Source organism: Elgaria multicarinata, chromosome 20, assembly GCF_023053635.1.
Source record: "Elgaria multicarinata webbii isolate HBS135686 ecotype San Diego chromosome 20, rElgMul1.1.pri, whole genome shotgun sequence".
NCBI classification, from domain to species: domain Eukaryota; kingdom Metazoa; phylum Chordata; class Lepidosauria; order Squamata; family Anguidae; genus Elgaria; species Elgaria multicarinata.
The window spans coordinates 11,335,005-11,359,057 of record NC_086190.1 but is presented as its reverse complement, the minus strand read 5'-3'; the positions used below and the strand labels follow the sequence as shown (position 1 = coordinate 11,359,057).

Here is a 24,053-nt window from a genome sequence, read left to right as displayed (position 1 = left end):
CGAAAAAGATGCTTCCGATTAATTAGTCAGAAGATTTAAATGTTCATAATATAATTTTCAGTACGAGTACTTTTAAAAGGAGCAGATGGCAAGTGCCATCTTAAGAGAGTACGAGAAAGAATAGAATATGCCTCTTTTAGGGCTATGCCTGATGTGGCACATGGGTGCATCATCTAAAACATAGTTAGGAATTATGGGTGTTGCAGTCCAACACTTCTGGAGGAAACCAGTTTGAGGAAGACTGAACTAAAATTATTATTATTATTATTATTATTATTATTATTATTATTATTTATTTATTTATATAGCACCATCAATGTACATGGTGCTGTACAAAGTAAAACAGTAAATAGCAAGACCCTGCCGCGTAGGCTTCTTTTCTTTAGAACACTTGTGCAAATGTATTCATATTTTTAATCAGTTAATGTATTAGTACCACCATCCTATGCATGTTTACTCAAAACTAAGTTCCACTGTGTTCAATGCGGCTTACTCCTCCCTGTAATGCATATGTAGGATTTCAGCCTCATATTGATCAACTAAGATTTTCTAAATATGGCAGCAGGTCTACAAATATTCTCTCCTTCCCCCCACTCCATATATACTGTATTTCTTCGATTGTAAGACGCACACTAATTTCAGTACCACCAACAGGAAAAAAAAAAACCCCAAAAACTAAGACACACCCGTGATTCTAAGACGCACCCCAATTTTAGAGATGTTTATATGGGAAAAAAAGTGTGTCTTAGAATCGAAGAAATAGGGTATTTATGGCTATCTCAACAGGTTGTATGTTACATATTGTGTCATCCCTATAATGAGTGCATATGTCACTTTGCAACTTTTCGTAATCCAAACAAGTAAGATCTGCAAATGATCGATGAGCATTTTATATCATAATGGGAAGGACCCGAATAAGCATGGGATGAACATGAGCAAAACCAGTTACACAATTCAGCTTGAGATGAGGATCAAGGGCTCTAGGTCTGTGTTGGAGCACATGTTTTGCATGCCAAAGGTCCCAGGTTCAGTCCCTGCTGCCATCTTCACTTAGGACTGGAAAAGACACCTGCCTGAAACCTTAGAGCAGCCTTTTCCAATCTGTTTCCCTCCAGATGTTTTGGACTACAATGTCCATCTTCCCTAGCCAGCATGGCAAATGGTCGTACTGCTGGCAGGAGCTATACTAGAGTGACCAGATTTAAAAGAGCACAGGGCTCCTGCAGCTTTAACTGTTGTGATGAAGAGGAAATTTCACCTGCTGGCAATGGTGGGGGCTGCAATCCAATTTAGGCGAGGGTCCGTAGCTCAGTGGTAGAGCACCCGCTTTGCATGCAGAAGGTCCCAGGTTCAATCCCCAGCTTCTCCAGGTAGGGCTAGGCAAGAATCCTGCCTCCAACCCTGGAGAGCTGCTGCTGCCAGTCAGCGTCGGCAATACTGGGCTTAGATAGACCAATGGTCTGACTCAGTATAAGGCAGCATCCTATGTTCTTCTGATTTATTTATTTATTTATTACACTTATATACCGCCCCTATAGCCAGAGCTCTCTGGGCGGTTTACAGAAATTCTAAAATTGAGATAAAAACAAGTATACAAAATTTAAAATTTGAAAACACACAGAACATACACACATAAAGCATTAAAAACTGTTTAAAAAACTAAACATGTGGGTGATTAGGATGTGCCGCCATATGCCTAGGCAAAGAGGAAAGTCTTAACCTGGCGCTGGAAAGATAGCAGCGTTGGCACCAGGCGAGCCTCGTCAGGGAGATCGTTCCATAGTCTGGGGGCCACCACCGAAAAGGCCCTGTCCCTCGTTGCCACACTCTGAGCCTCTCTCGGAGTAGGACCTTAGATGTTGAACGTAGTGACCAGGTATATTCATGTCAGGAGAGGTGTTCCGTCAGGTATTGTGGTCCCAAGCCGTGTAAGGCTTTATAGGTCAAATCCAGCACCTTGAATTGGGCTCGGAAACATACAGGCAGCCAGTGCAAGCGGACCAGAGCAGGTGTTACATGGTCGAACCTTCTGGTTCCTGAAATCAATCTGGCCGCTGCATTTTGCATGAGCTGCAGCTTCCGAACCGTCTTCAAAGGCAGCCCTACGTAGAGTGCATTGCAGTAATCTAACTTGGAGGTTACCAGAGCGTGGACAACTGATTAAGCAATAAAGCCAAATGCCATGCAGGAAAAAAGGGATTCTAAGGAAGGATTTGAAAGAAGAGCATGTAAGGTGGCAGGCAGCACATGCAAGCTGAGCGAGTGGGTTCCAGACCTAGATAGGGGGCAGCAGGAGAGAATGGGTTGAGTTAATATGACAGCAGGCTCTGGGCAGTCAAGGTCCTGCTTCACTATACAGGAAGAAATAAGGCAGAAAGATAGAACAGGGCAAGGACTGTTGTTTATTTTAGCATTGTATAACTTGCCTTCAATAAGTTGTCAGGGCAGCTTTCAAAACTTTAAACAGGGTTACAGAAGAAGGTGGGAATCCTTAAGGAAGGACTTAATACAGTTTGGGCAGGGCTATTAGTGAATTATTATTATTTTATTCAATTTATATCCTGCCTATATACAAAATGCTTTGGGTGCAAGTAATTTTACTATCATTATCTAACATGGTGAATGATAGATAATTCGCATATCCACATAGGTCTGCTTTTTACATTCATTGGTGTTTAGTGTTATAGATCATTAGTAACATATCAAAATAATGGTTGGATCAGTCATGTATATATACAATGTTTTTATTTTATTTTCCCCGTCTGATATTGTTAGCTGCTTTGTGAAGGTGCTTTGATTTAAAAAGCAGGGTTTGTTGTTGTTTATTCGTTCAGTCGCTTCCGACTCTTCGTGACTTCATGGACCAGCCCACGCCAGAGCTTTCTGTCGGCCATTGCCACCTCTAGCTCCCCCAAGGTCAAGTCTGTCACCTCCAAAATATCATCCATCCCTCTTCCCCTTGGTCGGCCCCTCTTCCTTTTGCCTTCCACTTTTCCCAGCATCAGCCTCTTCTCCAGGGTATCCTGTCTTCTCATTATGTGGCCAAAGTACTTCAGTTTTGCCTTTAATGCCATTCCCTCAAGTGAGCAGTCTGGCTTTATTTCCTGGAGTGTGGACTGGTTTGATCTTCTTGCAGTCCAAGGCACTCTCAGAATTTTCCTCCAACACCACAGTTCAAAAGCATCTATCTTCCTTCGCTCAGCTTTCCTTATAAGTATATAAATAGTCTCACGCCTTCCAAGCGCAGAGCAATCCTATGTATGTTTACTCAGAAGTGTTACTATATCCCATGGCGCTTCCTCCCAGGTAAGTGTGCGTACAACTACAGTCAAAAGCGGCAATCCACTGAATACAGTAAAACTAGCTTCGTGACTAACTTACGTCCTATTGATTTCAATGAGTCTACTCCTAACCCATTGTATGATATACATGGTGTATGGTTATGTCAGCCTTCACCAGCCTGGCACTCTCCATGTGTTTTGGATTACAACTCCCAGCATTCCTGACCATGAAGTACAACACATTATGTAATCCACCCAGAGAGCTTCGGCTGTGGGGTGGTATAGAAACGTAGTAAATAGTATTTCCTGTCGCTCCGGGGTCCTCAACGTGGTGTCCGTGGGCACCAGTGTGACCACGGACACCTTCTTTTGCATCTTGAAATGCTCCCTGTTCTTTCTGGTTTTTAAAAGGTTCTTTTTCTTTACTTTTAAAAAAGATTTCTTTTAAACCAAGAAGCCATCATGATGCAAAGCAAAGTGCTAGCCTCCAAAACAATCTTTATTGTTAGAGTACCTCTTCATCCCCACATAGGCCTCAGAGGAATACCTAGAAAATAAAATGGCAGGTGGCTGCAGTCAAGCGGTTTGTTTTGAACTCTGCCCAGCCAGCCAGAAAAAGAAAAGAAAAGTCTATGCTGCAGTGATGATGGCACAGAGCATCCTAGACGGTGTTTTGTGGGCCTGGCTTTTTTTTAAAAAAGGTGTTGTGTTAGCTAGTTAGTTTCTTCATTTTGGAGTTGTGTATGTTTTGCCTAGTATGTGTGTGTGTGTGCCTTGGGGGCAGGTATTTGTGTGTTGTTTTGCCTGGATGTGCGTTTCTCTGACCATTACCACTTTGCCTTCTGTGAAATGGGCATTTTGTTGTGCTCTGTGGGGATATGTGACATGGCATTTGGGGCTCAGATCTTACCTCTGCCTTGTATTCACCTTCTGTGAAGTGGGTGTTGGGACAGAAATCTCTGGGCTCAACAGAGTCGTCTTGCATTTTGGAAATCATAGGCCGCCTACTTCGATTCTTGGGCAAATTACATTTCTTTCAGCTTCACCACTTTGCCTTCTGGGAAACTGGTGTTTTGTAGGGAGGGCTGTAGCTAAGAGGTACACAGCTTGTATACAGATAGTTCTAGGTTCAGTCCTTGACATCTCCTGGTAGAACAGAAAAAAACTCCTGCCTGAAACCTAGAATAGCCTCTGCCAATCAGTGTGGACAGTACTCGGCTAGACGGACCAATGACCTCACTCAGTATACAGCAGCTTCCTATGACTGGTCATGCCCACATGGCAGCTATTTTCTGCACAAGTGAGTCCCCTCATGGCAACCATTTTGTGAGAGCACCCATGACATGCTCTCAAAATTCCAAATGTGTTGGAATTGGATATAGTAGGACTTACTTCTGAGTAAACATGCTCTGCATTTGGATTGCAGTCTGTGAAGACGCGTGGTTATTTATGTATTTATGTATTTAAATACGTGTGCCAAAAAGCCTTCACAAAGCAGTTTACAATATTGAACTGATATAAATACAATTTAAAATGCACACAAAAATAATTGTAATAAACTAAGGTGACCATATGAAAAGGAGGCCAGGGCTCCTGTATCTTTAACAGTTGTATTGAAAAGGGAATTTCAGCAGGTGTATATGAGGAACCTGGTGAAATTTCCTCTTCATCACAACAGTTAAAGCTGCAGGAGCCCTGCCCTCTTTTAAATCTGGTCACTCTAGTATAGCTCCTGCACCCTTTAACTGTTGTGATGAAGAGGGAATTTCACCAGGTGCGACATGCCTACAAATGGCACCTTCTGAAATTCCCTTCTATGCAGCTGTTAAAGATACAGGAGCCCTGTCCTCCTTTTCATATGGTCACCCTAAATAAACAATGCAATAAAAACACAGCCATTTAAAGGTCCTTCCCAAACCAGAACGGAGGGTGAGTTCTACAATCACTGAGCCCTGCCTCTAGTTTCCACCCATCATATCTTTGCAAAGACCTTAAATGCTTTCTCCGCTGTGGCACCCCGGTTGTGGAATGAGCTCCCCAGAGAGGTCCGCCTGGCTCCTACACTGTACTCCTTTCGTCTTTAACACTTAATTTTAACTCAAATTTAAATTATACTGTTTTAACTCTGTATTTTAACCGTATATCAATTGTGCTGCGTGGTTTTATCCCGGTTGTGCTTTTTATATTGTATTTTGTATTTGTATTTTTAACTTGTTGGTTGTTTTATGATGGTTTTAATTTTTGTGAACCGGCCAGAGAGCTTCGGCTATTGGGCGGTATAAAAATGTAATAAATAAATAAATAAATAAATAAATGCTGACATCAAAGTCCAGATAGCTTCATGAGCAGCCCAGCAGATACATGGTTAAGACACGCATGCTGCAATATACATGTTCTTGTGTTTTTTTTTGGACTATTTTTCATTTGGAGATTTTGTGCGTGGGCATCCGCATGGAGCCACCGTGCCTTGGATGCAACTCCCGTTACGAAACGCTTTATTCTCTTGTATAAAACTTTGGCCCGTTTTTTAAGAAAAACCAAATCTCAGGAGCGAAGAAGGGAGAGCAAAGTCGCTCAGAGCCGCCCTCCCGCTCGCTTTTCTCCGCAGTCTCGAGGTCTACAAACCTCACACTTTACCCCTCTCCTCTCCTAGTTCTTTGCAGAGCAGAGCTGCTGCTTTCTTGCTTTCCTTTTTCTTTTTTTCCGGCAGTCTGCTTTTTCTTCTTCTCCTCCCTGTGCGTTTGCGCCCGCCCGCGCGCGCGCGCGCGTGCGTGTGTGTGTGGCTCGCTTGCCTTTTGCAGAGCGGCTCGGAGGAGGAGGAGGAGGAGGAGGACAGAGCCGGGGGGAGGCGGCGCCTGTTCCTGGAAGAGCCCAGCCTGGGGAGTTGGTCACATTCTTGGCTGGGATTCAAGAGCTGAGGCAGACACCAACAAACAGAGAGGTGGAGGAGGGAGGAGGAGTGCACAGCCAGCCAGCCAGCCAGCCTGCATTAGCTCAGCTTTGAAACACCCTCAGTCTGGGCTGGAGCGCGGAGTTGGGAGGATGTGAGCTGGTGCGGCTGCAGTTCCCATACTGAAAAGGAGAAGAGGCAGAAAGGCCACCCTCCCAAGGAAGGACTCCTTTTCGCAAGGCAGGGGACCCCGAGAGCAGCAGAAGGCGAGAAGGAGGCGCCTCCTGATTTGGGGGAGAGCCTAGCTTCACGCTACATCACCCCCCCCCTTCTTCTTCCTTTCCTCTCCCACTTCCAGCGAGCAACATTTTTTTCCCCCTTCCCTTTCCTTTCCTTACTTCTTTTTTTTTGGTGGACATGGACAGAAAGGAGGTGAGTTCCCCGACGCCAGACGCTGCCGCTTGGACATCTTTCAACACCCTCCGGTGCTGCTAACTCTTCAAGCCCGTCCACGTTGTTGTTCCAGATTCATTAGCAATTTGGGGGGAGGGAGGGAGGGAGGGGAGGGTTGTTGTGTGAGACTGGTGCGTGTGCGTGTGTGTGTGTGTGAACGGAAGATTGCAGGCTTGAATGGGAATGGGAGGGGAAGATTTGGTTTGAGAAGCCCGTGCGCTTTTTCTTTTTATAACTTTCCCCTCCTTTTTTTTTTTATTTATTATTTTTATGAAGAGAGAGAAGGAGATACACCCCCCTCCCCCGGATTGGTTCTTCTTTTGCTCCAGCGCATAAGGGAAGGAAAAAGAACCCCACCACTAAACTTACAGAGAGGGTCGTCCGGAAAAGCGGACCCAAAGAAGCGCAACCCAAGCCAAGAGGATTTTTTTTAAATTGTATTTTTTTTAAAAAATATGAATATGAGATTCGGTGGCTTCCCCTCCCTGCGTCTTTAGTGGACAGCAACACATATATTATTATTATTTTTTAAAAGAAGAGGAGCTTTGTCGCTTGGGGAACAACAACCACAAAAGGTTTGGAGACATTGAATCGAGGCTGGGTGTTGCTGGATCTTTGTGGCTTTTTAAACATTTTCTGGCACGCTTGTTGGAGAGGGGCTTTCGAGCAGACAGAAAGGGAGCGATCATCCTCAAGGAAAGAAGAAAGGCACAGCAGCGAAGGCACCTAAAATGGAGACTGTAACCAGGAGCAGTTTCCAGCCTCATCCTGGCTTGCAGAAGACCTTGGAACAGTTTCATCTGAGCTCCATGAGCTCGCTGGGTGGTCCGGCCGCCTTTTCGGCGCGCTGGGCGCAAGAACTGTACAAGCGGGAGAACGGCAAGGAGCCTTCGTCGTCCTCCTCCTCCTCCTCCTCGGCGGAGCCCGTGCTGCACTTGCCGCCCATCCAGCCGCCGGCGGTGATGCCGGGGCCCTTCTTCATGCCCTCGGACCGCTCGACGGAGCGCTGCGAGACGGTGCTGGAAGGCGAGACCATCTCGTGCTTCGTGGTGGGCGGCGAGAAGCGCCTGTGCCTGCCGCAGATCCTGAACTCGGTGCTGCGCGACTTCTCGCTGCAGCAGATCAACGCCGTGTGCGACGAGCTGCACATCTACTGCTCGCGCTGCACGGCCGACCAGCTGGAGATCCTCAAAGTCATGGGCATCCTGCCCTTCTCGGCGCCCTCCTGCGGGCTCATCACCAAGACGGACGCCGAGCGCCTGTGCAACGCCTTGCTCTACGGGGGCGCCTACCCGCCCGGCCGCTGCAAGAAGGAGTACGCCGCCGCCGCCGCCGGCGGGCCCCACCACGCCGGGCCCCTGGAGCTGGAGCTGACCGAGCGCAGCTTCAAGGTCTACCACGAGTGCTTCGGCAAATGCAAAGGGCTGCTGGTGCCCGAGCTGTACAGCAGCCCCGGCGCCGCCTGCATCCAATGCCTCGACTGCCGGCTCATGTACCCGCCGCACAAGTTCGTCATCCACTCGCACAAGTCCCTGGAGAACCGGACTTGCCACTGGGGCTTCGACTCGGCCAACTGGCGAGTCTACATCCTCCTCAGCCAGGATTACGCCGGCAAGGAAGAGAAAGCCAGGCTGGGCCAGTGCTTGGACGACATGAAGGAGAAGTTCGACTACAGCAGCAGATACAAGAGGAAAGCGCCCAGGGTGAGTTGAGGGGCGAGGAGGAGAGGGAGGTGGTGGGTGGCGGCTCTTCACTCCCGGCAGAGATCCCTAGTAGGTTGGGATGGCCTCTTAAACTGGGCAGGGGGGTGCTCTTCAAAACAAAAGGAAGATGCACCACCCCGGGTGATGAGGATGAGGGCTGCAGCCTTAAAACGGTGTAACCCAGTAATGTGGCATGTACCTGTCGGATCTGTCAAGCACATCCAATGAGACTTGCTTCCTCCCAATGGAGGTTGCATAGCTTACAGGCACACAGTCAACCAATTATTATTTCTTTTTCAAAAAGTGGTTATTGCCTGAGGTTAGCCTCAGCGCTGTTCTCCGCCTCTCTCTCTCTCTCTCTCTCTCTCACACACACACACACACACACACCTCTTTGTGGAATTGGACATATTTAACTTCCTTTTGGGTTCCTACCACAGGTTTCAGGTGATAAGTGGTTTTTTTAAAAAATGCAGTTAATTGTCTGGGATAGGAAGATGTGAAGCCAGATGCACTGATGTTCACTTGGAAGGTGCTCAGGATATAAGGGGGCTTAACTGCCCGACAAGTGTGCAGCTGTAAGGATTGCACAGAGCTCTTAATTCTGGCAGGAGCGGTGCTTTCTGTGAGGAACTCAAAAACTTGCTCCAGGGATGCCCATACCCTGCTAAAACCCACACTGCCATAACCTAGTTGAGGCAGGACTCTGGGTGTGGTAACCCGAAAGTGAGCCCCGTTGAGTTGAGTGAGATTTGCTGAGCAAAAAAGGATGTTTAGGAATAGAATCATAGGCAGCAAATAACTCAGTTGGCCTTGCTACTGGGTAAAAAATAGTACAGTATTGTGCTGGTTTTTTTGTATTGTTTTTTTAAGTGCCCCACACAGAGTGCTTTGTCTTTTCTCCCCCCCCCCTTTTCGTTTTTGGCAACAGACTAAATTTTTGGAATAAATCGTTTGGTCTTTCCTGGGTTGTTGTTTTTTTGTATGTGTGTGTGTGTTGCTTTTACTGCTACAGACTACCAGTGTTCTCTTCTAGAATTTGTCTGCACCAGCAATGTTGGATCCATTAAAGATATCGTATTAACCTCACTCCCTTTGGGGTGGGGGTGGAGATAGAAGCTAGCACATCAACCATTCCTACATACATTTTTTCTTGTAGCAAAAGCTTAAATTGTGCCTGCCTTGTTGTTTTGGGCTATTTTTAATAGCATGCTAATTTTCAGAAACCCCAGGCTTCTCTCTAAAATTTCACAAATATGAGGGAAATGCAAACTAAATAATCTCAAAAGCTTCTGCGCTAGAAGGGGAAAGAAATAAACACACAACCGGATTGACTTTAGACTGTACTAATTCAGTGTACTTGTAAATACTGTTGGCGTCTAGTAGATGTGTACAGACTAGATTGTGTATTTTGGGTGCCCAGTACTGTCTGGCTCGAACTCTAACCCTCCCATCTCTCCCCGAAAGTCGTTCTTGTGTATGGGTTATATATACACTCAGGAAATCAATGTGTCTCGGGGCAAGCTGTTACAGCAACCTTTAAAGTATGCCAGGCAATTGTGGAGTCTGCTAGAAAGTACATTGGTACAAGATACTCTTTATTTAATCTGCAGGAGTTTTCAGTTCCCAGAATCCCTAGGGTTGGTGGTTGGGGGAAACGGGGAAGTGGGCCTGCCTTGGCACTAGTCCTGGGCAATGAGGTAGAAAAGTTGTGGGCCTCTTGAAAAACTTGCCTATGGTCAGGATGTCTGACTAGTTGGTGGGTGTAATTGGTAAGCAATCCCCACCCCCTTTTTTATCCCCTCCCCCCCAAAAAACAGCAAGATGGAGCAAAACAGAAAACTGTACTTCACTGCCCAAAATCCTTTGATAGACTTTGAATCATGGGAATTTACAGGGTATCAGAGGAGAATCGTTTAATGCTTATTAGGGAATGTTCAGTTAAGCCTTTTTCTCGTTAAACTCCCACACACCTATTTTGGAGAAAATGTGCACATACCCACACGCACACTGGCACACCACAAATACACAACCTAAACAAAAACAACTCACCTAGCTTTGGGAAGCCAAATTAAATTGGCTCATTACTTCCCACTTCTAGCTATTCTCCTATTTCCACTTTTAAAGTAGAGGAACCAGTTCTTGCTTTGGCCTCCATTTCCCCTCCCCCAGAGCATTCAGTGTAAGAGCTATTGTAGGAACACCAGGGTGTAAAGACCCACATTATCTCTCATAGTCAGAGAGACGTGTTCTTAATGGCTTGTCTATCTTCGCCTAATCATGCGCTAAAAGTAGCAGTTTGGGGGCTGTCTGTCTTTATGCTTATGAATGGAAAGAGGAGGAGGAGTGAAAAATGTTGGATGCATTTTTTTTAAAAAAAGTTGGACATCTTTTTGAAGGCGAGTTCTCCATTCTGGGCAACACAAACAAGGAACCTTTCTGAGTCCAAATCCTTGAGTAATTTGGTAGAATATTATTTAGAACCATTGATATCATAGTTGCTTATTTGTAACTGGTTCCTTTCATTTTTATGGTTTTCAGTTACCATTTTGATTCCGTTTTTTAAAAGCTTTTGATTTGTGAAAGAATTTAGTAGCTGACATGGACATTCTCAAACTCATTTCGAGTCTGGTGGAGTCGTTTTCAGGGTGTGTGTGTGTAGATGTATGGCTAGCCTGCCATTATTTAAAACCAAAGTAGCATCTATCAGATGGTACAATGATGGGCAGAATGAAGAACTACTGGTTGATCTCTAGGTGATCCTGCAAAGATTTCTGACTCCAAATTATTTAACAACAGTAGCAACAAAATTACTCACTGCCCCTCCACCAACCCTAAATTATTCTGCTAAAATGAATGAAGAAAGAATGTGGGTAACAAGGAGTGGAGTTTTTATGAGGAAGGACTGTGAACTGTGTGTCTTTTGCACCAGGCTCCAGTTGGTAGATCTCGGGGTTCTAGTAAAGAACAGAGTAGCTCCTGCAAGCCTGAAGTCTGCCCACCTCTGAATTAGGCCAGATTTGGTGTGAGACTTGGAATCATATTAAGCTTTAAGCTGGTCAGCTAAAAGCAACTGAGTGGGCATAGGAGAGGTCAAATATAGGAAGACTGGATTTGAACAGGAAAAGTGGGGAGTGTCCATTTCATTGAGCTGGGAGAGAAGGAAATACTTGTGTTGTGGGGCGAGGGGGGGATGCTGCAGCTTGTGGGTCTCCTTTTTGTGGAATCAATTCCTCTGAGTCAAAGAATGTTGCTTGAAATATCCTCAGTGAGACTGAAACAAGTAGCATTTGCTTTGCTTTTCCAGAATTACTGGTGAGGCAGAAGGCTCAATTTATGCATATCTGTGTCCCAGGACTTCCTGTGTAGAATCATAGAATAGCAGAGTTGGAAGGGACCTACAAGGCCATCGAGTCCAACCCCCTGCTCAATGCAGGAATCCACCCTAAAGCATCCCTGACAGATGGTTGTCCAGCTGCCTCTTGAATGCAGTTGGACTAAGTTTCAAAGCTCTGAATTTGACTACAGAACCTTGTATTTTACCCTTGAGGAGACCTTGTCAGTGAATCTCCCCAAGCAAAAAGCTGCTTTGCCGCCATTCTCTTTCCATCAGACATAGCCAACCCGGAACCCTATGTTGAGGTGGTTTTGTATTGCAGCGAATAACCATGCTGAGCGTAAAAGCCAGCTGTAGCGTTGGTAGACTGTGGCCAGAGGCAAAGAGCATTCAAATAAATTTGGGGTTTCCTAGAAAGGAAATGGTGGCGGATGGATTATGATTGTATTGCTACTTGGAAATGTCCCCAGCTCATGGATGGGAACAGTGTGGAATGTATTTGTGTGCAGAAGGATAGGTTTATCCTTATCATTCTTGTTATTATTTTTATTATTATTCTGTGTACTGGATCTGTGAGAATTAGGTCCTGGTGGAGGGCATGAGGTGTATTTGTGTGATGCTGCAGTATGGCTGTGGTGGACGGTGGTGCTTCCATGAATCATAGAATAGCAGAGTTGAAAGGGGCCTACAATGCCATCGAGTCCAACCCCCTGCTCAATGCAGGAATCCACCCTAAAGCATCCCTGACAGATGGTTTTCCAGCTGCCTCTTGAAGGTCTCTAGTGTGGGAGAGCCCACAACCTCCCTAGGTAACTGATTCCATTGTCATACTGCTCTAATAGTCAGGACGTTTTTCCTGATGTCCAGCTGGAATCTGGCTTCCTTTAACTTGAGCCCGTTATTCCGTGTCCTGCACTCTGGGAGGATCGAGAAGAGATCCTGGCCCTCCTCTGTGTGACAGCCTTTTAAGTATTTGAAGAGTGCTCTCATGTCTCTCCTCAATCTTCTCTGCTCCAGGCTAAACATGCCCAGTTCTTTCAGTCTCTCTTCATAGGGCTTTGAAGTGGACTTGGAGATAATGTCTCTTTGAGTTGGTGGGAGACGCTTCCCGCAGTGGATCTCCGTGACTGCTGGAGGCAGTCTGCTTAATCCAAAAATTAATGTGCAGGGGCAGCTCTTGTCCTTACGCCAGGGGTAGGGAACCTATGGCCCTCCAGATGTTGTTAGACTCATAACTCCCAACAGCCCCGGCCAGCATGGTCAGGGATGATGGTTGTTGCAGTCCAACAACATTTGGAGGATACAGGTTTCCCGCCTTTGCTTTTATTCGTTGCTTGCAAGCTTCCTAGAGGCATTTGGCTTGCCAAGAAAATGCTGGGCCAGATAGAATTTTGGTCTTCTTCAGCAAGGCTGTTCTTGCATTCACAATATGGGTATATGTCGGCATGTGTTCAAAAGATGCCTGGAACTCTTCCATGCATACAGCAGGCGCTAGAGGGGAAGGAGAGTCAACTGCTTTTAGTTCTTCCCAGTTTCTCCTAGCGTTCAGTTTCTCCTAGCGTTTTGTTTGCTTTCCTTGGGCTTAATCATTGCTACGTGGACTTCTTCAGACCTCCTAAAGCCCTTCTGGACTTTGTTCTTTAGCTTCCCCAGCCCCTAGAAATGTATTGTTCAGTTTCCTTGCGCCCTCCCCCCTCCCCACCTCCTCTTCTCAGCTTTTCTCACCTTCCTGTGACACAGACTTAGAATTTTTTTTTAAAAAAATACATAGAGGGATTTGACTGCTTTCCACCGTTTTCAACTGTACGTGTGAAAACAAGGCCTGTTCTTCATTTCCCATCAGTCGTTCTAATATGTGCCTACTTTCCTGCACATGTTGCTGCTGAGTGTTCAGAAGGGGCCTTACAGCTGCTTGTCTCTTGGTAGCCCATGTAGTATCGGAATCCCATCACTTGATACGGGTCCCCATTGGGAATGCCGCCCGCGATCAGCTTGACAGTCTCCTTGCCTCCTTCTTTTCGCACGTCACGCAGTGTGCATGCTTAGTAAAGCTTTCTAAAATTATGACTGCCCTTTTCACAAGGTGTATTTTTCCCTACGTGGGTGTGGAAGGTGGCGGGAGAACCCAGGTAGATGTCATGTGTGAAGATCACACATCTGACTGTTTCCCTGTGGATTATTTCTCATTGGGAACTCGCTGCCCACTATAGCTTTCCAGTGCATGCATAATCTTTTCACATGGGTCGAGCTCAGAGATGTCCACATTTTTCTTGCACCTGGGTGGAAAAACGTCATCTGTGAAGTGGTCCTCAGTTAATGGAAGGAAAGAGGAAATGACGGCCGGCCCGGCCTATCTTTTGCACACGCCCACATCAATATTCCCCTAGGGCTCGGTGTCCTCAGAGGTAGGAGGAGCATTCTGGATAATCGTATGCAAGCAATCACAGCTGAGGAGGTACCCGTTTCTGTTTCATAATTATAATCCCTCTCAAGCCAATGAAAGGTATGGCACGAAGAGATCAAAGAGCGGAAACCTATTCGTGCTGAGGTAATGCAGCCCTTTGGATTGATCTTGTGAGACTGTTCAGGCCTTTTTGCATTTTGTGGTGGCTGCGATTCTAGTTTATGGCGGCGGGCAGCAGCAAAACAGACTTCTTGTGTCCTCCGTGAGCATGCATGGCCACCACTACAACCTTGGGGCTGCTGCATGCATTACAGAAGTGTAGGGTACACATCTGTATGCAGCATGTTGCCATGTAAAAATTAAAGAGAAACCTTTTTCCTGTGTACACACCACCTGGGGGCATTTCTGGCTCTGGAGTATACACTCAAATTGGTCAGCAAGTTAAGTTCAACTGGACATTTGTTGGCATGTATCAGCTGAGTGGTTTTAGAGCTTTTCATTGGAAAGCTATTGGCCATAGACAGGTGGTGCGTGCAGCTTATGGTATGCATGCAGTGACCAGGTTGTGGTTGCACAATTTTATTCTGACCACCCTCACCACCCTCAAATGTCTTGGTCCTGCAGAATATAGTAGACTTATGTAGGAAAACTATCAAGGTTGACTGATTTTTGCATAATATGGACCTCATGAGTGGTTGAAGCACCTCTAGTGGTGAGTTATTGTAGGTAGCAGTACGGAGGAAGAAAGGGCAGCATTCTCTCCCCCAACCTCCCTCAGATCCTTCTGGCTTGGACGGATGACTCCTGAGTCTCTGGCTAAAGAAAGCCAGACTTTAGTCCGGCTTCTATGGCGCTAGTTTCCTAGTCTCTCTCCCTGGCTGGGTTCACACATCACACTAACCCACCCAGTGTGGGTGGTTGTTGAACCATGGCTTATCTTGTTGTCTAAATGCAGCATGTTTTCTGCAGGGTGGGTTACAGTATTGTGTAGCCCGAACTCAATGCTTTTTCCACACAGTAGATTATCATGTCGTCTGAATGCAGTGCGTTTTCCATAGGATTGCTTGTTCAAGGAAAAATAAACCACACATGCCACTCTGCGGAAAACACACTGCATCCAGACAACACGTTAACCCATCCTGCAGAAAATGCACTCGGTTCCGGCAACACAATAAACCATGGTGTGTTAGCATGTTGTGTGAAACCTGCCTGTCAGTTACTTTATCCCATCTCTAAGTCTCCTTATCCACTTCTTTGTTCTGGCTCATCATCTTAAACCTTTGCCTACCTCCTGTTTCCAGTGCTCTGCCTAAGTCCTCTTTTTCAACCTGGTGCCCTCAGCCTTCCTCAACCTGGGGCGCTCCAGATGTGTTGGACTGCATCTCCCAGAATGCCACAGCCAGCAGAGGTAATGCCACAGAGCTGGCTGTGGCATTCTGGGAGTTGTAGTCCAACACATCTGGAGCGCCCCAGGTTGAGGAAGGCTGTGCTAGGACATGTGCTTTCTGCTTCTTACATGCTTGGCTGCTCTATGGCGCACTGCTGCCATTGAACACACAGTAGGACTAGATGCTTTTTTCCCGGTCCCTCTTCAATTCTGCTGCTAAGCCATTTGAAGTCTTGGGTTGCCTCAAAAATTAAAAGTATGAGTCTGTTGTGGTTCCAGTCTGGCATGGTTCTAGAGAACCTCCCCCCACCCTCCAATCAATAGACCTAATTTATTTTAGCAGAGGAGATTTGGGAACAGAAATCAATTTGGCTTTCAATTAGTGAAAGCCCTCTTAATACATAAGCTTGCCTTGGCTAATATTTGCTTAAATATATGGGGACCACATTATCCTAACTAAGTTGTATGTAAACTTTATTGGCGTTGTTTCTGAGATTCTATTTCCCCCTCTTCTTCTTTGGGGGGAAAAAGGCGTTTTTATATGCTTTTCTAAACTTGAGGAGTAAACATTGCCATCTTTGTACAGGTAATCTTTGCATTCCATTCTGCTGCCTCAGGCAAGCGCTCACACAATAGTCTTCAGTTTGCAAGGGGGCTAGAAAGTAGTGGGACCAGCATTGCTACAGGTGTGTGTGTATGTGTGTGTGTGTGTGTGTGTGTGTGTGTGTGGTTTTTTTGTTTTTATTTGAAGGGGGGAACTATGAGAAGTGTTTTTTTAATTGCTATGAATCCCCCCCATGCCTCACCCTTGAAATTTAAGTTTAATGAAAAGTAATAACAGGATAGAGAAGGATAAAGATCCCAAATTATTTATAATAAGGGTGCCTACTTTATGCATAATTGAATAAGCTGTTTTGGCTAGAAAGTAGGGAAATATATCCTTGAAATAAATTACTATTTAAGTTCAGTGACTAGACTGCTGTAATAGAAGGACAGGCTGCATGCAAAGTTTGCAATCCATCTTTTAAACCTAGTTTTTTGGTGAGATAGTCCAATTGTGTCTGGGCTGTACCACATTAGTTGTGTTATTGCACGCTCCTTCATTCAAAGCACTTTGCTTATAGAAAATGAGTGTGTTAGCTGAATAGCTCGGCATTTATTTATTTGATTTGTGCCCTGCATTTCTATCAAAAAACGTCAGTGAAGGTAGCATCTTCTCTAAACAACTGGTTTTCCGAGTGCAGATATTTTTGAAAACATTTTTGGAAAGCGCATTCAGACAAGGTTGCTCCCAGTTGCAGTCTGAAGTGGTACAGCCCAGGTAAAGGTTGACTATCTGAATGATATCCAGGCCTGAATTGTTCCTTAACTCAGGGCATTTGCACTGTGACATTTTCTCTTCTTTTTAGCATTAACATAAACTGGTCTTGTAAAGAAGCCCACAAAAGTAGCCTGCACCTTTCCTCCTCTCCTATCTGCTATGAGGCTAATCATAGAATCATAGAATAGCAGAGTTGGAAGGGGCCTACAAGGCCATCGAGTCCAACCCCCTGCTCAATGCAGGAATCCACCCTAAAGTAACCTCTTAGAAAGAGTTTACATGTTGGCCATGGTGGAGGTGGAAGTGACGGCTACTAGTGTTTTAGCAGGCAAAAAACAGCCTTCAACCAAGGAAAAGGCCTTCCTTCCTTCCTGGCAGAGCGAGAATGGAATAATCCATCTGTCTTATGTGAGCTCACTCATTGTTTTGTATGGAATTCTTAGTCGCCAATGGTTACCAGGTGAGTTGCTAAATTCAAGGCTGACCTAAGAAAAAACTGATATTGGAATGACCCAGTATGGATGTTTGTCTTATGCACCATTTCTGATCAAGTCACCTTATTTGTTCATTTCACATCTTTCTCCACCATTGATTTAAGCCCCACCATTCACATCATAAACCTGTTCTGATGCTGAAGTGATCGCACAGCTCAAAAGGTGATCTGCTCCCTTCAGATAACCTTTGAGGATGCTTCTGTGTAATGAGCACTTCGAAAGGTTGTGAAATGTGCATTTGGCTGTATGTGGAATGCCTAGAGAATAATTTCCCCAATCCATAGTTTTCCAGGGCTCTCAATGCATGTATCTAAACAATGGGAATAATGGTGATGCTACAAAATTGTTGTGAATGCTGACAAGATCAGAAAACTTCCCTGATCTGTCTGTAGAAGCAATATAGCCTCTATGACGCTCCATGTGTTTGGATCCAGAGCAAAGCCTTGGAGAACTTTGGTATGTTAGGAATGAGACCTCTGAAGACCCTAGAGTTGGTCTCAGACCAAGATAGAAGAAGGATCCAAAATGTCCAGCAGAGCTTTTCAGAGCTCCCTATCAGCTGGGCCATGGGAGTAATCCACCTTTTGCTTGCTAAGATCTCCCTCCCTTAAACAACTCCAAGACTACATGAGTGCTGGACTTCCTGGTAAGACCAGGGAACATGCCTGCTATTTCCTGCTCTTCTCAACCATGTAACCATGGTTGAGAAGAGCGGGAAACCATGTTTCCCGCTCTTCTCAACCAGGCAATTGGGCTCAAAGCTTCTCTTGCACCAATCTGCTCCTGCTCCTGGAAGTAGCCCATCCAACCGGCTGTCCTGCCCGCTCCTTGGCTCCCACAGCATATAGGCCATCTCTGTCCATCCCTTAGTAGACATAACATCACTTTCATCTGTGTTGGATTAAAATGGCTTAAAGAAGCCTTCCAGTATATAGAGGGGGGAGGATTCCAGTTGTAATGGGGTGGGTGGGTGGAAAATTCAATATTCCTCTGTCCCACTCCGAAGCTCAAAATCGAGCTTCTAGTGACAACTGCAGAGTGGACAGAGCACGGAGGAGAGGATTCCCTCCGTTCACCCTGCGTTGGATACTCAAGTCCCCTAAATTAATAACCTTTGGAAAAAACCAAGCAAGTACCGTCTTAGAAGAGGCATTCTCCCTTCTCTCATACACAGGAAGGAAGTGCCTCTTTTAAGGTGATGATTGCTTCTTGCTTTAGAAATATGCTCCTTGCTTTAGATATATTGGGCTGAATCCAATACTGTCACTTTGTGAATGGAAAGGCTCCTTCTGTGACTGTGAAGCTCTTTCCATGAATGGAATGACAACGGTAGTTAAATAAACACCATTATTTTCTACCCATATGCTAATTTGATCAATAGATTGTTTCAAATTCATAGGATTAATCAGTTGTAATTTATTTAATTGAGTTGCAACTTTAACGTAGACCTTTGCTTGCGAACATTTTTGCTTATATTAAAATATAAAACAAAACTTCGGTAGCACCTACCCTCACCAAATATCCCGCCCTGCTGCCATGACCTGAGCCCAGTAAACAGAAATATGTTCTAAGCGGTGGCTAGTTTTCCAAGTGGTTTTAAGAAAACCATCAGCGGCCGTTTATATTTTTATGGCTACGTTATGGCAAAAGGTACAAATCCGAAATGCCAATACATTGCATGTGGAATGCGGCTTTAGAAGCAAGTCAGTGAAAACTGGGCATCCATCAATAATCGCTAAGGAATAGTAGAAGTAGCTGCTACTAACCTAAGAAAACAGTGTGACTAGACTACGTCTTGGCATGGATTCCAGTTGCACTGCATGGATGGGTAAGATCAAGACTAGCTGGTGGGAGGAGACGTTTGTATACCTTTCCTTAACCCCCTTTTTTTGTTCGTCAAGCTCTGCTCAAGTCAATGGTATCATGTTAAAAGAATAAGGTCATGGACTCGGATTGCTGCTTGGTTTCCCAATCCCTTTTTTGCCAGCCAGTTTGTGTAATGTCTGTCTGAAACAGTTGAGTAAGGGCATTGAAATAGCAGACAGGATATCAAGTGTTAGGAAGTCTGGGTTAAGTATAACAGAGGCTCCAGTATGCTGACGGGTTCAGGAGAGTAACCCTTGCAGCTTCAATTACAGGTTAGCCACTTTGGAAGCCTAGAGAGAGCTCCATCTCAGCCCCAGAAGTGGCTGTCGTCTCTCAACTTGAGCAGACCTCAGAAATTTTTCTGTGTGGTTTATTAATGCCGTGCTCTGCCCAGGAAGGTGTCAGACCAACCTCCTTATTTTGATCTCAGTACTCTTTCTCTCTCTCTCTCTCCTTCCTCTCTCTTCACTGAAATGGTTACTCAAACTGTAACAACATCCTCACTTCCTAAAGGGCTTGTGTAAATTTAGGGTGGCTTTTTTTCCATTGTTAAATTATGCAAGGTTTAAACTGAAATATATTATAAGCAGCTTTATCATCTTTTGGGGGGAGTGTTTGCCATTGCAAGCCGCAAATTATTTAAATCTTTAATTGAACATCTGAAGGACAAGGTGGAAGGGATTTATTAATATTTTTCCCTGGTACCTTCACATTATCTGAACATTACAGCCTGTTTAATATCTTTCCTGCCCCCCCCCATATGTTTTTAAAGAAAAACAGTGCCCCTTTTCCTGTGGTTCAGTCTTAGTAAATGAATGCAGAAAGCCACACAGATGAGGCAATTGGGAGAAAGTGTTCTGTAGAATTTAGGGCAAGGTTATTGATCCTCAGACCCTTGGGCCAAATCTACCCTGCATGGGATCCTAACTTGGACCCCTGTGGCTCCTCAGAGGGTCATGGCCCACAGCCCTACCCCCATTTCCCCTGGTCATTTGCTGGTTTACCAGCTTTTGCATGTTTTTTCCTCCATTCTAAAAAGTTTGAAATGCCTCTCGTAAGGTTTACTTACTGGCAGTAAGTTTTTAGCTAAAGTAAGCTTGTATTTTGGGGAGGGGGGGTTGGCCCTGTCCATCACTGGACTGCGCCCCTTGAGGGCTTCTCTGACATTAAAATTGGCACATAGGCTTAAAGAGGTTGCACACACACACTACTTTAGGGCAACTTCCTGAAAATGAGGAAACGGCAGTTTCTTTTTGGTGGATGGCTGATACAATGAATTGATTCAATACATTGAATTGATCTTTGTTAGGAACATACAGTATGGAGCTGCCTTAGAAAAGGGAACATCTGATGTTTAGGAACATCAGATGCTGCCTTATACTTTTGGTCCATCTAAGCCGAGTATTGTTGACCCTGACTGGCAGCAGCGACTCTCCAGGCAGGATTTTTTCCTAGCCCCACCTGGAGATGCCAGGAATTAAACCCGGGACCTTCTGACTGTCCTTTATATACAGGCATAAGAAAAAGTCATTTGGAGCCTGTTTCAAAGAAAGTGAAATACAAGGGTGTTAAGGAAAAACTGAGTTATTTATTACATTCAACCAACCCATATGTGATTCAGAGGGTTGCACTATTTGCAGCAAAAGCTAATAGATGTAGAGCAAAGTTTTTGGATGCTATTGGTGTGAGATGCTATAAAGATTCAGAGATTGTGATTGAAAAGTAATTAAAGGTTTCTGTATGTCTGCTGTTCACCCATTTTACCATAATTTCAGGAATGGATGTTACGTTACAGCTCTGTAGTTTTAGCCATATGTAGTATGGTACAATACTATACTAGTATTGTATAATAGTATAGTAAAATTTCAAGTTTGTATGTGTTGCAATGATCTGTGGATTGAGCAATCAACGTTTTGTATACCTGGGACCTTCTGCATCCAAAACAGATGCTTTACCACTGAGCTATGGTCTGCTTATGTTACTTTCCATCTAGCTTAGTATTGTTTGCTCTGACAGGCAGTGGATCTCCAGGGTCACGGGCTAAAGAGATCTTTTCTATCATTTGATGCTCAATCCTTTAACCTGTAAAGACTTATAGAGTTTGGGATCTCAATACATAATGGAGCACCTCTCCTGACACAGACCTGCTGTACACTGCGCTCAACATCTAAGGTCCTCCTCCAGGTGCCTACTCTGAGGGAAGCTCGGAGGATGACAACAAGGGAGAGGGCCTTCTCGGTGGTGGCCCCTCAATTATGGAATGATCTCCCTGATGAGGCCTGCCTGGCACCAACATTGGCAGCATGTGATGAGTGTTACTTGATCCCAGATTTTGTTTACAGTTTGGCTGATTGCTTAAAGTTGTTTTTAGATGTATATTGTCTCTGTGTATACTGTCTGCTGTGTTTTTTGTTTTTAATTTTGCATATTGTTTTTAATGTTTTTAAAACACCGCAGAGAACTTTGGCTATAGAAATATAAATAATGCTCTCTGGGTACATACAAGCACTTGGGTTGTCTTGATTTTATTCTGATTTCTACAGAAGATGGCAATGGCTGATTCCTTTCATGTCCTGAAGAGTGCTTGGAGATGTAAATATTTATTTGAAGGATTTTTACCCTGTTTTTTTGGCCAAAAAGCTCCCAGAGTGACTTAATAAAAATAGGATTATAATATAAAAGATATGACACAAAAGGAAAAAGGATTCTTCGTTACAAAGTTCTTAAAATGACCAGCTGGAGTGGAAACATCAAGGAGGGGAGAAGCCAAAGTTTGCTGGTCTCTTAGTAGAGCTCTGGGTTCACACAATATGCTAACTCGCCCAGTGTGGGTTGTTGTTGAACCGTGTTGTCTGAATGCAGTGTGTTTTCCGAAGGGTGGGTTATCATGTGGTCTGTGCACAGCGCGTTTTCCGCTGGGTTGTTCGCTAACCATGCAGGCTGGCCTGTTGAGCACCCTGAACAACCCAGCAGCAAGCCATGGGTTCTCAAGGTGGCTTGTTTGAGAAACATAAACCACATTGCATGGTTAACAGCCCTCCCCCATGCAGAAAATGTGCTGTGTCCAGACAACACAGTAACCAAATGTTGAGTTAGCATGTTGTGTGACCCCCACCAGCTCTGCTTTCTGTCACTCCTTCTGCTGCAGCCTGATGGTATGGACATGTCCACACTGTGTTCCTTGCTAGTTTAAAACCACATGTGAGGACTACTTTTTATTCCCCACCCCCCCCACCCCATTCTACCATAAGGACTGCCCTGCTGGATTGGACCAAACGTCTATCTTCTCCAGTGTCCTGCTTCTAATAATGGCAAGCCAAATGCTTCTGGAAAACTCAGAAGCAAGGTTCTTCCTTTGTTGGCCAACAGAGTCTGGTGTTTTTCTATAAGTTACGGGTGCCAACTGGACCTTGGCACGGGATTTAAACCCATGCATATGTGGCCAAAAGAAGCTTTGCACTTAAAACTACTAAGACATCAACCCCAAATCCACTTACTAGGAAGCAAGCCCCACTGAACGTGGTGGGGCCTGTTTCTGAGTAGACATGTATAGGATTATACTGCAACCCATGTGAAAACTGAGTTAGGTATGCTGAACTTTAGTAGGCCGTAGCTGTCTTACCTGGACGGGTGGTTCTTTCAGATATGAAATAATAAATTCAGTGATATGAATTATTCTTTAATAGCACTGTTTGGGGGCTTTTAAAGTTGTTGGCTTGTTCAGCATACTCCAGGGGGCCCTGGTAGTTGTTCCTACATGTATTGAAAGTCATCAGATACTCTTTAAGAAAGATAAAATGGACATGGATGAATTTGAGATGCCTCTTTGGTACTTAAATATATTATTTCCCATGTGCCTCTCATTCATATCTAGGTTATTCAGCTTTGCATATTTAAATAAGGAAAACAAACTTTATAGCATTTTCTCCATCTAGTTTATTACCTTGAGGTAAACCCTTCAATTAATAGGCTTAACAAGTAGCAAGGAGTCAATGGGATATTTAACATCAGACGTATTAGGATTTCAGTTCTCCATATATATTAGAATAGAATTTTTTAACTATGTCTCTAGAGTTTTATTGCCGTGTTGATACGTGGTTCCCCCTCCCCACAAGTTCTAAGAACATGCAGTCATTTCGAAGTCTATTCTCCTTACTTGATTCTCAAGTCTCAGTCACCACATCCTAAAGCGGGCCCTTTTGTTGAGAGAGTCTGCATCGATGTGGTTGAACCGCATACTATGAGGTTTGAGTTTTCCCGCCTCCATTCGAGCAATCTCCGAGAAGGACCTCAGCCTGAAACCCTAGAACAATTCACTTCAGTTGTGGGGAGGAGAACCAGCCCACTTCCTGCCTTGGGTGGGAAGGTGAAAGGGTCTTTATAGGCCATTTGTGTCTCACCCACTGCAATATTTCACTATGCTGTTCACAAGTATCATATATAGGGATGGACACTAGAAGAGGGGGAAAGTTTGTGAAAGTTCACTATATCCATCCCTTCCTACACAAACCAGCCAGATTTCTTCCTCTTTGGCAGGGTGGCCAGGTGTCCTCTCTAACAGAGGACAATCCTCTATTTAAAGGGTTGTCCTCTCCATTTCTGGTTTAAAGACAGTGAACCACATTAACGGCTGCCCATCAACTGTTAATAGGCTGAACAGGCAGGCAACACAGGTCACAGTCTTCCACTGTATGGAAAATGTACTTATTTCTATTTCATTTCTATTTATTTATTTCATTTCATTTTTATACCGCCCAATAGCCGAAGCTCTCTGGGCGGTTCATAAAAATTAAAACCATCATAAAACAACCAGCAATTATTATTTATGCATCTATACATAGAAATGAGCGTATACAAATGTGTATTTATTTTATTTATTTATTAAGTTTATATACCGCTCCATAGCCGAAGCTCTCT

General features: G+C 44.7%; 1 protein-coding gene across 1 annotated transcript in view; it reads left to right on the top strand.

The window, feature by feature from the left end:
- The first annotated feature begins 6,261 nt into the window (after positions 1–6,261).
- SKI (SKI proto-oncogene) overlaps positions 6,262–24,053 on the top strand; it is a 190,019-nt gene continuing 172,227 nt past the window's right edge. The window contains exons 1-2 of the mRNA XM_063145524.1: positions 6,262–6,603; positions 6,901–8,327. Of these exons, the coding sequence (XP_063001594.1) occupies positions 7,356–8,327 (972 nt within the window). The 5' untranslated portion in view covers positions 6,262–6,603; positions 6,901–7,355. The remainder of the gene's footprint in view (positions 6,604–6,900; positions 8,328–24,053) is intronic.